We start from the raw sequence: 14,411 nt of genomic DNA, 5'->3' as shown, positions 1-14,411 counted from the left end.
TGAGTTTAGCTGTTGAATATCAGAAATCGGACGGTCAGTCGAGAGTAGATTGCCTTGAGGACCCCGTAAAAGCTGTCGTAGCTGCTATCTGCATTAGTAGCAATACCGGTCTCTGGAGGAGCCTGAATCATGGTGGAATTTGATACAGTTCCCAGAAGTTGGTCTACCTTCCATTGGACGAGCTTACTGTTGCTGCTGCGTCGGGATTTGTTAATCATTCTTTCTTCTTCCGCATTTGCTGCCTGTCTCAACATCCGGAACCGTTGTTCGAGATAGTCTCGTTCGAGTGCCAATTTTCTTTTATCCATTTCTCCTTTTTTTTGCAATTTCTCTAGCTCCAAACGTCGCTCCTGTTGATCACGCTCGAGTGCTAGCTGTTGATCTTGCAGAGCTTTCATTTCCTCAAGCTTTTGGAGTTCGAGTTGAGCCAGACGTCGGGCTGAGCTGGTCGTCAATATAGAAAGGCAAGTGGAGATGTCGTCATCATCGTCGTCGTCAGCGATTAGTGGCGGATTTTGAGGTTGGGTGCAGTTGGGCAAAGCCAATCCTTGTTGCAAATACTTTCGCCTACACCGACACAGCCGTAGTGCCACCAACTGTCACACTTATCGCACTGGACCATCCGGGTGTCGTCCGGAAGGTTGCAAGAGGCCTTACTACAACTTCCCATCGTGAATGCGGGATTGCTTGTATACAAATCTTTTAGATTGTTGGATTGCGACGGATATCAATCGATAAGCAAATCCTCGATCTTGTAGGAATATAGCTAAAAGCTAAACGTAAACTTTTATTTGCAATTCTTTGTTTATATAAAAATGTCATTACTTACATTTGGTAATCTATCCGTATTTTTAACAATCCAAAGCGTTTATATATTTTTCTCACTTTGTGGTTTTCTCTGTTTAATTCGTAATAATTCATTAAATTTTAGTTCATATTATCAAAGGTAAAGTTACTTACGAACTAATCAGTATATGGTAAACTATAAAACTACAAGTGTTAATAAAAGGTTCGACCACGATGACCACGCAAGTTTTCTCCACTCTGCCTAACGTTCTAATGATGATCTGCAGTTTTTCCTGAACGTCAGTCGTTGCCCTCAACGGTGACAGTCGCTTACGTCAATAAGCCCCCACCTACTTAGGGTCGGCCATAGTCGCGGTAACAATGGGTCTTAGACATACCTTTATATTTTTCTTTCGATTTTGAATAACGAAAAACTGAAGTGGTCTGAGAAACATATTTGAGTTACATTACGAGATTTCCAAACCAACAAATTTTATAAAAATCGGTAAAGAAACAAGAGAGACTTATATAATATATACCAATATAATATTGGTTTTAGTAAGGAATGTCAAATGAATACTCCAGGGACTTAATTATAGTTCATTTATTACTTTGGTAAATTTTCCCAAATGCGTCGAACATCAGCCCTCATATAGCATGAGCGCAACAAAAATTGAAAGACACAACACAATATTTAAATAAAATTTGAATTTCACACACATTTGAATTTCACAAAAATGTTGAGAAATTCAAATTTTCCAATATAAACTTTGATGATGATTTCATCAAGAAATTTTTTTATTCTTCAATCAATTTTAAAATTTAACCTCTAGGATAGAAAGGTTTATTTTAGAATATTATGTTAAACCATTTTTAGACTTATTATTCAACAATTAATTGTACAGTCACTTACCTATTCATATGGCAACCTCAGGGTAGACGAACAAGGAAATTCAACGCATAAGATTGCAGCTTACGCCCCTGGCTTAGTCCAGTGTAGGACGTAGAAGAAACTGTTGCCCGGCTGCTTCCTGCTCCCAAAGATAATAAAACCAGTCGTCGTACTGAGAGCAAAGATGAAAAAATGATCGACTTGATCCAACACACCAACTTTGAACACTAGAACGCAGATATTTCACTCTCCAAACACACTCACAGCACAGCTTACGACACAAAAATTGACTTCCTCCCCCAAAGAAATCACAAAATTTCAGGACAAATCTAGGTCCCCCCTTTCGTTTACACTTTTGTTTCGATATACAATAGACCCCAACTGAAAACGGCCAATGGTGAAATCACGGTCCGATCACGGGTTAACCACGGAGTTCCGGGATGGCGGCCTCGAGAAGACGGTTCGAAAGAAAAGAGCAAGATTTGTAAATTCCTAAAGAGACGGCAACGACGAACGCGATCCGATGCACCATTTTCGAGGAACAATGAAACTCGACTGACGACGACGATTTGCGAGGAAAAAGAAAAAGTCGTCAGTTGATCGAGTGATGTTCGCGCATGCATTTGTCATTTTTGTGACGCTCGTTAAGGTCGGGGGATAGGAAAGCGACTTTATGATGCGCATATGCAAGACTGAAAAATCTTGCATAACATTTCAAAAGAACGAAACTGCTTGCAGTTGAAAAACACGTTTGGAATTTCGGAACATCTAATCAAATAATCGTGTTTTAAAAATAAACACTATTAAATTTTATTTAAGAAAGTCAAGAAAAATTCTTCATTTAATGTGCATTTACGGCGTGTTCGTAAACTGGTTTGTTTGGGTGATGCATCGATTTGTTTGGTAGATGTCAAATCACCTTCCAATCTTTTGCATATACAGTTTGTTTAATTTACGAACGCCAACATTGATAGAAAAAATCACTTCGATAGATAAAATCAATTTACGAACACGCCGTTATTAATTGGATTAATTGTCGATTATCAAGATACAACATTGCAGGCGATATGAGTTTGACACTCAAGCTTAAAAAAAAATTAAAACCCAACAACAACAATATACAACATTTTTTATTAACGGCGTGTTCGTAAATTGATTTTTTCTATCGAAGTGATTTTTTTTATCGATGCTGGCATTCGTAAATTCCAAACAAACGTATGCAAAAGCATATGGAATGTGATTTGACATCTACCAAACAAATCAATCGACTGATGCATCACCCAAAAAAATCAATTTATGAACGCGCCGTAAATTTAAGATAATTTTGTTTATGTCTATATCAGAGGTGCCACGTGCCAGGTGTCCTGATTATCGAGAAACCGTGCTGATTTTTAAATTCTGATTTATCCTGTTTTTTTTAAATTGTATATAGAGTTGTTTTTGACATTTCTTACGCACACTTGCTGAGCGTGTACAGATGAGACGGTACAATCAACCTCAAAAACTCTCGGTACAAAAAACGGGCAGCCAGTCGACGCAAATGGTCGTTTTTTAGGTTAATTGTCCCAAAACTGAAAAGTGTCGGTGAAACAACCAGCATAATTTCACGAACACTACTATAGACACTATAATTTCATATAGTTTGGCAAAGAGAATGACGGGAGCCAATCGAACTGTCATTTGCGCGGAGCCAATCGAGCATTCTATGATAATGTTCAAGCTCTTCATAACTCTTTCCAGTTGTAAAATAAAAAATAGTTTATTAGATTCGTAAATTACATGCTATTTTTGTCACACAGTAAACGAAAATTACCGAGTTCGGTAATTTATTTTACAGAACCTGGTCTGTAATTCGAAAAATTTCGGTAATTGAACAATTTGACGTATTGTTTTTACCGAGTTCGGTAAATCAGTTCTTAATTTACCGGAGTTCGTTTATTTTTATGTAAACAAATCGCTTTGCAGTAAATTTTCGGTAAAAAAACACCGATATCTGTAAATCATTGTCGCTGTCAAAACAGACGTCAAATTTCAAGTGTCTTTTTCTGGCAGCTTTGAGCGCAGCTGTCTCTCTCTCTCTTAATACCACAAAGTCTTATTGGCATCCCGCTTGCGCTGTAAAATAGGCAAATACAAATAGGAAACGTTTCACTGCCATTTTATTTTCGTTTCGTTCTTGTATCTAACAGCCGTTCAGCAGTTGCGAGCAAAAAAAAGCGCAATGTACGCAAGTGGAAGTTTTTTAATTGTTTCAGTTGTGTTTCTTGCACGAGTTAGAAAATTATTTGACGTAGAGGAAACACCATTGATGAGTAAAGTAAATAAACTGGGTATACAAATTGTAATTTAGAATAAAAAAGAAGACTCAAACTTATTTTCATGACTTTTTCTGCATAATATTTTCGTTCAGTGTCAAGAATTGACGTGTTTTAAATTGTCATTTTTTGTTATTTTACTCATAACCATGCAAGGAATATTGAAAGAAGGTAGTGCCGAGAGCCATATTGGATTTTTTTCGTGACGTCACTATTGCCAAGCTGTCGAAGGTTTATACTGGTAGAACTCAAATTTCAATGTTAAACACATTAAGGGCATCCGCAGCAATCGCGAGTATAGTGAAAATGCTCACGCGTTTGATCACTTTTAAACCGCACCGGGGGTTAGTATGTGGGTGAGCAAAATAGGGCCGTTGCCGTCGGGACCGACAAAATCACCAAATTTGCTCACTAGAAAGGGGCGAGAGCAAACATGCACTGAAAAAAAATCTACCATTTAAGGCTAAGTTCAACAAACGATATTTATTAAAATTTTGTAATTTTGGTAAACAATTTGTTGATTAATTAAGCAATTGTGGCTCTTCTTTTGATTCGTTCGAACGTGCGGACGGAATTTTGTTCGCGGGGGGATCGGAAATGTGTCGAAAATTATATAGAGCCATTTTGGAAGTATTCTGTGCTGGCTCGAAAGAGGTGAAAATTTAGGCCCTCGGAATCGGTGGCCCAGGGTTTGTTCCTCGCAGCCGAGTGGGTCGTCGGAATTAGCATAATTTTGAACAGTGCAGAACTTGCAATTGACCAGCATCGAGTAACAACAACGTAAGCAATGAAGGTAAGTGAAAAAACTGTTTATTTAGCGAAAATTTATTTTTTTTAAATTTTTTTCTACCCTCCGTACAGGTTGGAAAAGTATAGGCAGCAGATAGAAAAAAAACATCACTGTCTGACCGGGGCCATGAGCAGCATCTTTAGCAGATAAGTTTGAACCGGGGCAATGACGCATACAATCCTGCTTCTCGCTGCGCTGCACCAGGGAAAACGGTTCCGACTCACTGAAGCCAAAGTCTTGGACTAGCGGCGGAAAACCTCCTGTTTGATCGTGGAACTCCACAGCAGCTGGCATATTTCGCGCAAGTTCCGCTGAATTTCGGATGATTCCGGCTGACACTGCACAGAAGCTGCATCCGCAACCTGACCCGGTTGCTGGTCGCTCGAAACTGCGTGGCCCTGTTGCTGCTGTATGGCATCTTCAACCAGCATGTCGACTTTGGCGTCACATAACGGATAGCAGTTAACCCGTCGAATAACCTCCAACAATCGCTGTGCATAATAATAATTAATAATTAATAAAAATGATAATAACAGAAATTGAAGCGAAAAAACTATCGACTCCGAAAATTTATTCGATCAGTAAATTTAATTTAATATTTTCTGTTAAAGTTTTCTCAGTGCAATGCACAATTTAAAAATAATATGCTTCCACCCGGTGCGCGAAAGAGTGTGTATACCAAAATCGGTCCGCTGAAATGAGCAAAATCGGGCCGCGTATACTCTCGTATTGGTGCGTTTGCTCTAAAGAACTAAATTAAAATCCAATTTGATTCGGATTATGTTGTAAGGCCACTTAGTTGATTGTGCTATGAGGTTTCTTTGTGTTTAATAGACCGCAGTGTGTATTATTCTTGAATTTGTTATTGAATGCACAGTCATGCTCTATGTGAAACGAGCAAAAATAATGATTTTCCCCTTTCAAAAGGTCTGATTGGTAGTTTATGGCAGTGCACCTCATCGTCATGATTTGAATCTAACATGGAGTACCATATGAATTTCTAATTTAGAAAAATTAACCCCAATAAAACCATTGCAACTTTGGTTTACTAAATTCCAATAAAGGATTGTGGTTGGATTCGAAAAATACTATTTTTGGTTATTTTATTTTATCAACGGTTCAAACCTTACTGATTTCAGCATTTATAAGCAAAATTTTGAACTAATTATCAAGTTTTGTCAATTTGAGTTAGGATACCTCAGCAACTTCAATCGTCTGAATTAAAGCAAAACAATTACTACATTCAACTTTTTTAGTATCAGTCTTTAAGAACAATAATATTTCTAGAATTGTGTGCCTTCAAAGTTGAAAAAATCTTCAATTTTTTTTAATTGCTAACAAACATTGAAAAAATTCCATATAAATTCACAGATTATTGGCAACAGTGACGTCACAGGCGGTACTAATACTAAAGCAAGGCTGCCTCGGCACTACCTCCTTTAAATATTCCTTGATAACCATGCACATATTCCATGGAATATACATGTATTGGTGTGATTTCTACTTGCGTATGTGTTAGTGCATTCGTGTATGTGTGTGCGTGCTATTTTGACACGGTTTATTTAAAATATGATTTTCAAAAAAAAAAAATTAGAATTTCTGAACATCTTTTATTTATTTCAAAACTTTTTCATCAACTTTATACAATATAATCATTTCCCTGTGCACAGTTTCCACACGCAGCGAAAAGGTTTTTTATTTCAAAGGAAAATGCCACAAAAACAAAGGATTTTTTCCTTTGGTTTTGGGACAAATAAAAATTCTTTTGGTTCAAAAGCATTTTCCTTTGTTTCAAAGAATTTTTCTTTTGAAAAATCTTTGAATCAAAATCTTAATACTTTGAAACAAAAAACAGTTTCATTTGATACAAAGTTGTTTTCGTTCGCCACAATGTTATTTAGATTTAGATTTAAAAAGATTGGTTCATTGAACCATTTTCCATTTATTCCAATTGGAGGACATATTTCCTGTTGTTTTGAAATTCCTATTAGGAATTTCAAAAAATAAAAAGAAAGAAGTTTATATGTTAAATTTATTTTTATTTACAACAGATGAAACACTTGGCCACAAACTAGTTCACTAAAATCGATCCGGTCCAAATTTTTGTCGACCTGACCGCTGGATTTGGAGCGGAGTCATCGTGCGCAGCTTTCATCTCGGTTGAGGCATCCACGGAAACCATCCTTCGGCTCTGGTTCTGTACAAACGCAATCACTTATAGAAAATCTTCGATATTCACTCTTTAATTAACATTCTTACCAATTACCATACTTCATCCTGAATCCTATATAGCTAACTCTGACCTACATTTTCACACGACCAGCCAAACTTGATTCGATTTTTCGGTTTTATATTCTTCTTGCAAGGCAAATCAAAATATCTTTTGAATCAAAGGCTGAAGTTTTTATTTAAAGGAATCATTTCTTCAAGTTAAAAACATTTTCCTTTGGTTCAAAAAAAAGTTGACTTTGTTTTAAAAGAAATCAGCTCAATTAACATTAATTTAGAATCAAAGTATTTGCTTAAATTCAAAATCCAAAAATATTTAGTTCAAAGAATTAATTCTTTGTTTCAAAAAATATTTTTTTGAATCAAAAACAAAAGTTTTTGGTTCAAATAAAACAGGAGTTAGATTCAAAAAAATGAATGCTTTGAAACAAAATCATTTTTGTTTTGGTTCAAAAGCCTAGTTTTCTCTGCGTGCATATATTTTGTCACAATGAAAAAAATTGAATATCCCAGCACATTTAAGCACACCGCTAGCGAGGAACGGTTGATGCTTGAACTGCATGCCGCTTCCGTCCGAACCTTCGGTTCTTTTCCATAGTAGAGGTATTCGGTTGAACGTATCGTAGCGGAAATTGTTGCCGCTAAATTCCAGCTCCTCGTACTCTTCCGCACCAGATCGACACATGGAAAAATTCTTCGCCAAAGCCTCCTTTGCTACCAATTTTCGTTTCGGGGCGTGCATCAGCATTTGCTCTGCATGATTTTTCGGAAACTGAAATAGAAAATGAGGTTTAATAAATAATATTTATCAGCAATAACTAAAAAATTACCTTCAACAGCTTTTGCACGATGCTGCTGTCGAAAAGGCTGGTAGCAAAATGGCCGTTGGAAACTTAGAAATTATTCCAGGCCTGCCTCAACCGTGTGTTGTATATATATATATATATATATATATATATATATATATATATATATATATATATATATATATATATATATATATATATATATATATATATATATATATATAGACGGAGGAATTATTTGTTTATTATTTTGTGCTCGCGTATGTGTGCTATCGGTGCAATCAGCTGGCTTGCAGATGCACGTTAACTTTTGAGACCTCAATTTTTGGTATATAACGCAGCCCTACGCGCAAAATTTTTCGCTCAAACCCAACCCTACGCGCGGAATCGTTTGCTCAAGGTTTTAAAAGGGCCTGCGGGGGGTTTGGATTGAACCACTTGCTAATTACCTCTATTTACTACTATTTACCCCCCATGCGGGTACTCATAAGTCGAATTCAAATGTAACGCTAGCTAATCGTCTTTTCCATCGGTGATTTTTGGAAATAATAAAAATAAAATTAAGCTGTTTTTCCGAAAATAACGGCTCCAGATTATTTCTACGTGCATTATAAAACGCGATTGGCGAGTTCCTATCGTTCAAAACAGTTTGAGCTTTCAACGAAGTACGATGTCGGCAGAATGGTAAGCACTTCGCCAAGTTTTACGGCTTCAGATTCTTTCATAGTCCAAATTCTTATCTCAACTTTTAGGAGATGCATACGCCGTAATCAAGACGAATGTAGGCACTATCTAGACAAGTTCAAAGTATTTGACCACCCATTGAAGCAGTCCACAATTACAGTGAGTTTCTAGAATATATTCTTATCGGTTATGAAGAAGCTAAATAAAACAAATTTGTCGTAGGTTCTGGAAAGCAAAGGAACCCGTACCAAGGTCAGCAACAATATCAGCGAAAATAACAGTGGCACATCTTCAACCATATCATTGGACCCGCTAAGTTTAGCTCTTGATGGATCCGATCCTCTCAGCCAGTTTGCTCGCCAGGAATCGTCCCAGGATCCACTTTCGCAAATGGCAGCAGAATTCGAGGGTAACCTGAGCGTTAGCTCCAAATTGAACCAAAAGAAAAAGGAGGTTACTAATTTGTTGGATATGGATCTCATCGAACCATGGGCCGCACGAAGGGGAGCAATCCTCAACAAGTACACTACCAACGAAAAACTATCGATTGTGACCAGCTTCCTCAGTGGAGGTGAAACCGTCAAATCCCAAACTACAATGTCCGAGAAGGTCAAACATCGGCTAGAACAACTGGACGAGTTCGAGGAAGGCACGGTCCGGCAGATGTTGGACCTTTCCCAGCAAGAGTATGTTATCAAAATTGAGCAGCTCAATCACGAACTGGTGCAAGCCTGGAACTCGGACCAGCGGGTGAAGGCACTGAAGATTGCCATCCAGTGCTCGAAGCTGCTGGCTGACACCTCGGTTATTCAGTTCTACCCCTCGAAGTTTGTTCTCATCACGGACATTCTGGACATTTTTGGAAAGCTGGTTCACGAACGATTGTTACTCAAAGCGGGACAGGGTCGACCTGGGAGCAAGGAAGGCGTCGCCCTTCCGGACAATTTCACTCCGGATATGGTGCCCGAGTCGGCTAAAGAAACGTGCCAAAATTGGTTCTACAAGATTGCGTCGATTCGCGAGTTGTTGCCCAGGTCAGTGCATTTCAAGTGTATCTATTTTTTATATGTTAATGAAGTTCTTTGTTTTTTATTTGCCAGACTTTACGTTGAGATGGCCATCCTCAAGAGCTACCGATTTCTATCAGCTAACGAGTTCAGCTCAATATTGATGCGACTGACCCGCATGATTCGAGGTGTGGGTGATCCGTTAGTGGCAACCTACGCTAGATGTTACCTCTGCAGGGTAGGAATGGCCATCACAACCGATCGGGAGTACATCAAGGAAAATTTGAGCGATATACTGGAGATTTATCATACCATTTTCAACGGTGGCATTCGAGCTGAAATAGCTAAACACAGAATCACCTTGGACGGGTATATTTCGCTATACCTCCCTGGGTTGGATTGGATCATGCAGGGTGTGACCATATTGAATACCGATTCGGAGCTAGATGACGTTTTGAAACGTTGTAGAGAGAAAAAAAATCCGGCTCTACTTATGCAATCGATTATGCAATCTTATCGGTCGGATTTTATTGCCTTGCGAGCGATGCAGTTTGTCGAAATACTGTCAACAATTTCCGCCGAAGGTTTGTCCCGAGGACAGATGTTGCGCATTTTAGGTAGTATTTTAAGTCACACGCCACCGCCATCGGAGCAGCGGGGAGCGGTGTTAAATGCCGCCTGGAGAACAATAAGCTCAATGGGTAACGTGGAAGAATACATCCAGTGTGCGGAAATGTGGTCACAATATACCAGCCAACACTTTGGGGTAGGATAAGTGGAATAAACAATTCTGTTTGTTTAGTTGTAAATTAATGTCGCCTTCTTACAGCTGCGAGAAGTTAATGCGTTGATGGGGGATATTTTGTATCACATGACTCCAAATAGGTCCTACGAACGTCATTACCACGAGCTGCAAGTTATTGTGGACAAAATTGTTTCTAACAGCCATAACATTCATGGAGTCCTATCGTTGGTATGTTTTAATTTTTTAATTTATTAGTAACGAGATAACTAAGTATAATTTCAATTTTAGGAAAATTTTCTGCCTATGTTGGATTTGTTTCAAAAGGAGTCGATAAAATTGGATGTCTGCAAAAGTATTTTGACTAGCTACAAAAGCGCATCTGGTGATTTATACATAAGCGATCCTGTGGTCACTAATGCCTTGATGTACATTAGCAAAGTTTTAAATGATTCGGTTAAGTAAGTGATAATTCCTCCATCAAATGCATTTCCAATAAATAATTTGTAATTCTAGTGCATTAACAAGTGACGACGAACGCCGGCAGATTAGCAATGTTATAAGTCATTTTATTCAAAAGGTAGACTTTGGACGTGATTTCGAGCAGCAGTTATCATTCTACGTTGAGGCACGATCGGCTTTTTCGAATCTAGATCCAGTTTATTCAACGCTGATTCATTGTGTCAATCGCTTGGCAACAAGCACACGTCGAATTGTTAAAGGTCAACACACGAACAAAACGGCAGCTTTTGTTAAAGCGTGTGCCGCATACTGCTTCATAACTATCCCGTCTATAATAGATGTTGGTACTCGAATGGAACTGTACCTTCAATCAGGACAGGTGGCCCTTTTAAATGTATGCCTACAGCAGGCTGATTCCTGTTTTGAAGCTGCCCTAAATCTTATACCGGAGATGCCACGAACCTTTGAGTTAGACGGAAAAATCCAATCAACCGAACCTTTTCTCAAATCATTCATTATGAACTTTCTCTCAACATTAGTGATTGTTCCTGACAATCCCACTCAAGGTGTCCTCTACCTATTACGACTGCTACTCGACGTGGTTAAAAAATATTCCTATGAACCAAATTCAAATACTATCGTCTCGATCTACCTACACATACTAGATTTTCTATCGGTTGCGACCCAAGAAGTTTACCCTTACCACATCGTTAACGTCATCTCCAATGATGAACTGTACGGTTCGGATCCGAAGTTCCTTGCTGAAATCAACAACATAGCCTGCGAGGTGTGCGATCAGATCCTGCAAAGCTTGAAGCAATTGCTCGAGACGAATGCCATCCGGCAACAGTCGCAACTGGCGCTGGATCTGTTTCTCAAAATCATTACTGGAGCCGATCTGACCGTGGACCGTATGTATACGCTTACCTACAACCTGTGGAACCTGGCCGTAAAAAACCGGAGCGTTCTAGACCCGAAACAGCTGGTGCGTATTTTTGATTACGTTTACTGTTAGAATTCTTATGTCATCTAAAAAAAGGAGCTAAACAGTTTTGATAACGAACCTTGAAAAAAAAACGGTCATTGATAGGCCGCGGTTGCTTCTCTAGAATGTTCCAAATATTCAACCAGCGATAACGTACAATGTTTTCGTCTTCTTTTTGGCAAAACGAAAATAGCAGCCTAATTGCGAATTTATTATGTTAAAATTTAAAATTCAGAGAATTCAAATATTTTACCCACAGATGTGCAATTTGAGAACACTAATGTTTTTCTTTTCAGCATCAAATTTACTCGTACACCGAACATCTGGCTGATGTTACACAGATGGAATCTCAAAAACATGCCCTCCAGTTGCTGCTGGATAAGATGAAGTCCCGAATGTGAAACCTGTAGATTATCTATTGCCTCTCATTTAAAAGGCATTTTCAAAAACGTACTATTTCTACATTTATTAAGCCTCTTCGAAAGTATATTTAAAACACGTTAACTGTATTATGCTTTTTTGTTTGTACGTATCTTGTTATATACTGAGTTCATCAAAGTGCCCTGCTATATTTTTATATTTTTCAACATTCCTGTATTAAAATAGTTGTAAACTGGAAGTGATCTATTGCTTTTGACCTTTTTTTAGTTTGATTAATTTATTATTATTTATTCATTATAACTATGCAATCGTACATGAGCCGCACTTTTTCTAAATCCAAAATTGTTGCACCTTCTACTTGGCCAAGCTCGGTATCTGGATCCATCCGAGATATCATTGTCACAGACGTTCCTGGTCGAGCGAATGCATACCTGGGATAGTGCATAACGCTATTATAATCATAAGGCAGATCGAACGTTTCCATATAGTCGTAGCTCCCCTTGGCGAAATTTTTCCGAAACTCTGGTTCAATATTATCCCACAGTATTTCGACATAATCATCGCGATCGGGACGTGTGTGCTCGTGAAACAGTCCCAACACGTGCAGCAGTTCGTGTTGGATCGCTCCCGGTAAACTAAGACAAAAGTCATCATAGACCACATCCAACGGTTCCGATTGCCCTGGTCGATAACCGATAGATGAACCACACCCGAGACTCGATTTGCGGAAACGGATATGCTCCAGCTGGTCATCGGTTTTCGGAATAAAATGCACACAACTCGATTGCTGGATAACGTTCATGGAATCCAGGATTCTGGCTCTATAATCTAAGTCACATTCATCTTCATGGAACACATAAGGAACGATGCCATCGGGCCACTTGTAGGCAGCCAAACTTAAAGCATTGCGCGCGTTTCTATTCGGTTGGTCGATGTGTGTTTCAAAATAGTTAAACCCCAACGTTAGACCGACATGAAGTAGCAGCACTAGAAACAGCATGTTAGCAAAACTGTACTTAATATATTACTATCCACCAACAAGGCACGTGACTGGGTGGTACAGTTCTATTTGTACCTGCCCCCAAGCAAGGAGCCGCGATGATAACGATGGTAATGCATTCGAAACAACAATAAATTAGACCCTGCTGCGCTTCGAACACCGTGATTGTCTTTTTATCAGTTGTTGGATAGGTAATTTTAATTACCTTGTCACTGGGATTTATGAGTTATATATACCTAGTGCCATAAATATAAACCGTCGAAATCAAAGTCCTTCATATCTGATAACGGGTTTACAACGTGTACCCCTAGTGGCCGCACGGATGTTATGCTTTAAAAAAAGACTCAAAATGTTAGGAATCATTTGACACGAATAGTGGACGTTCGCAACACGTATATTGTGCATGAAGAATTTTGAGATTTTTTAAATATTTAATTATTATTAGAGCATTCATGGTCTTTGAAAAGTGCTGTAATAATTAAAATTTAAAATAAAAATTTATAAATGCTTTCTTCTTCATCTATCCTCTACATTCATAACTTTTAATCGTTGATTTTTCTGGACTATTTAGATATCTGAATTTTAAATTATCTGGTTATCGTTATAAAAAATGTCTCATTTTTTACTCGATTACTTTAAACATTTTTAACTTGTAAAAAAAGTTCCAAGGTACAATACAAATATCTAACATGAACATGATATTGTAAACGACATAGAGCACCTGTATCTGTGGTCCAAACAGCCGATTTAGTCCCAAATTCCGACCAAAGCAACCACATCCGTGGTAAATTATATACGAAGTTTCAAATCAGCTTTTCTTAGAACCGGTAGAAGGGTTGCTCCAAAACTGATCAGAACTAATTTAATTGGTCCTATTCTTATATAAATTATAGTCAATAATAGACCACAGATAGAGGCGTTCTGATATTAAACAATCAACAAAATACATAAAATCAATTGCATTAAAATTTAATTAAATTTAATGTTTTGTGAACATAAATACCTAAAAATGGCTCCCCAATTAAATTAAACACATAAAGATTAGTACCCCCCGGTCAAATGATTTTTCAGGCGAATTTCGCCTGACAGACGCGCGTGGCGTTTTCCGACGATCAACCGCGGCACTCACTCTCGCTTGTGCGCTCTCATATTCCGCTCTTCAAGCAGGGCTGGCAGATCTACAAAATTTAAAAAAAAAATAAAAAAGGTTGAAAATGGGTTAGTTTCTTTCAGCCTTTCTAATAGAAAGTTCACCAAAATCTATCTGTATCATTTTCATTTTTCTTGGGAGCTGTTTACATATCACGTGAACAACTTAGGGGAGGGGGGGGG

The 14,411-nt window shown here is 38.1% G+C and overlaps 2 protein-coding genes across 2 annotated transcripts; one reads left to right on the top strand and one right to left on the bottom strand.

Annotated features, from left to right (window-relative positions):
• The first annotated feature begins 8,288 nt into the window (after positions 1 to 8,288).
• LOC129761011 (VPS35 endosomal protein sorting factor-like) lies at positions 8,289 to 12,317 on the top strand. Its single transcript, XM_055758715.1, has 8 exons — positions 8,289 to 8,502; positions 8,571 to 8,661; positions 8,725 to 9,536; positions 9,603 to 10,275; positions 10,339 to 10,482; positions 10,543 to 10,712; positions 10,768 to 11,698; positions 11,995 to 12,317. Exons 1-8 carry the CDS (start codon positions 8,489 to 8,491, stop codon positions 12,097 to 12,099), a joined length of 2,940 nt encoding a protein of 979 aa, XP_055614690.1. The 5' UTR covers positions 8,289 to 8,488; the 3' UTR covers positions 12,100 to 12,317.
• On the bottom strand, positions 12,013 to 13,126 carry LOC129761012 (zinc metalloproteinase nas-14-like). Its single transcript, XM_055758716.1, has one exon. The coding sequence runs from the start codon at positions 13,077 to 13,079 to the stop codon at positions 12,363 to 12,365; it is 717 nt and encodes a 238-aa protein (XP_055614691.1). The 5' UTR covers positions 13,080 to 13,126; the 3' UTR covers positions 12,013 to 12,362.
• Between the last annotated feature and the right edge of the window lie 1,285 nt (positions 13,127 to 14,411).

This window comes from Uranotaenia lowii, unplaced genomic scaffold (assembly GCF_029784155.1).
Source record: "Uranotaenia lowii strain MFRU-FL unplaced genomic scaffold, ASM2978415v1 HiC_scaffold_96, whole genome shotgun sequence".
In the NCBI taxonomy this organism is placed as follows: Eukaryota; Metazoa; Arthropoda; class Insecta; order Diptera; family Culicidae; genus Uranotaenia; species Uranotaenia lowii.
The sequence above is the reverse complement of the archived record's forward strand: the minus strand, read 5'-3'. Positions and strand labels throughout refer to the sequence as shown.

Bases quoted from the DNA above. Each gene is read 5' to 3' on its own strand.
- LOC129761011 (XM_055758715.1), top strand. The intron at 10,483-10,542 runs GTATGTTTTAAT...TTTCAATTTTAG, and splicing joins TTCATGGAGTCCTATCGTTG to GAAAATTTTCTGCCTATGTT. The intron at 11,699-11,994 runs GTGCGTATTTTT...TTTTCTTTTCAG, and splicing joins TTCTAGACCCGAAACAGCTG to CATCAAATTTACTCGTACAC.
- LOC129761012 (XM_055758716.1), bottom strand. From the start codon at position 13,079: ATGCTGTTTCTAGTGCTGCTACTTCATGTCGGTCTAACGTTGGGGTTT.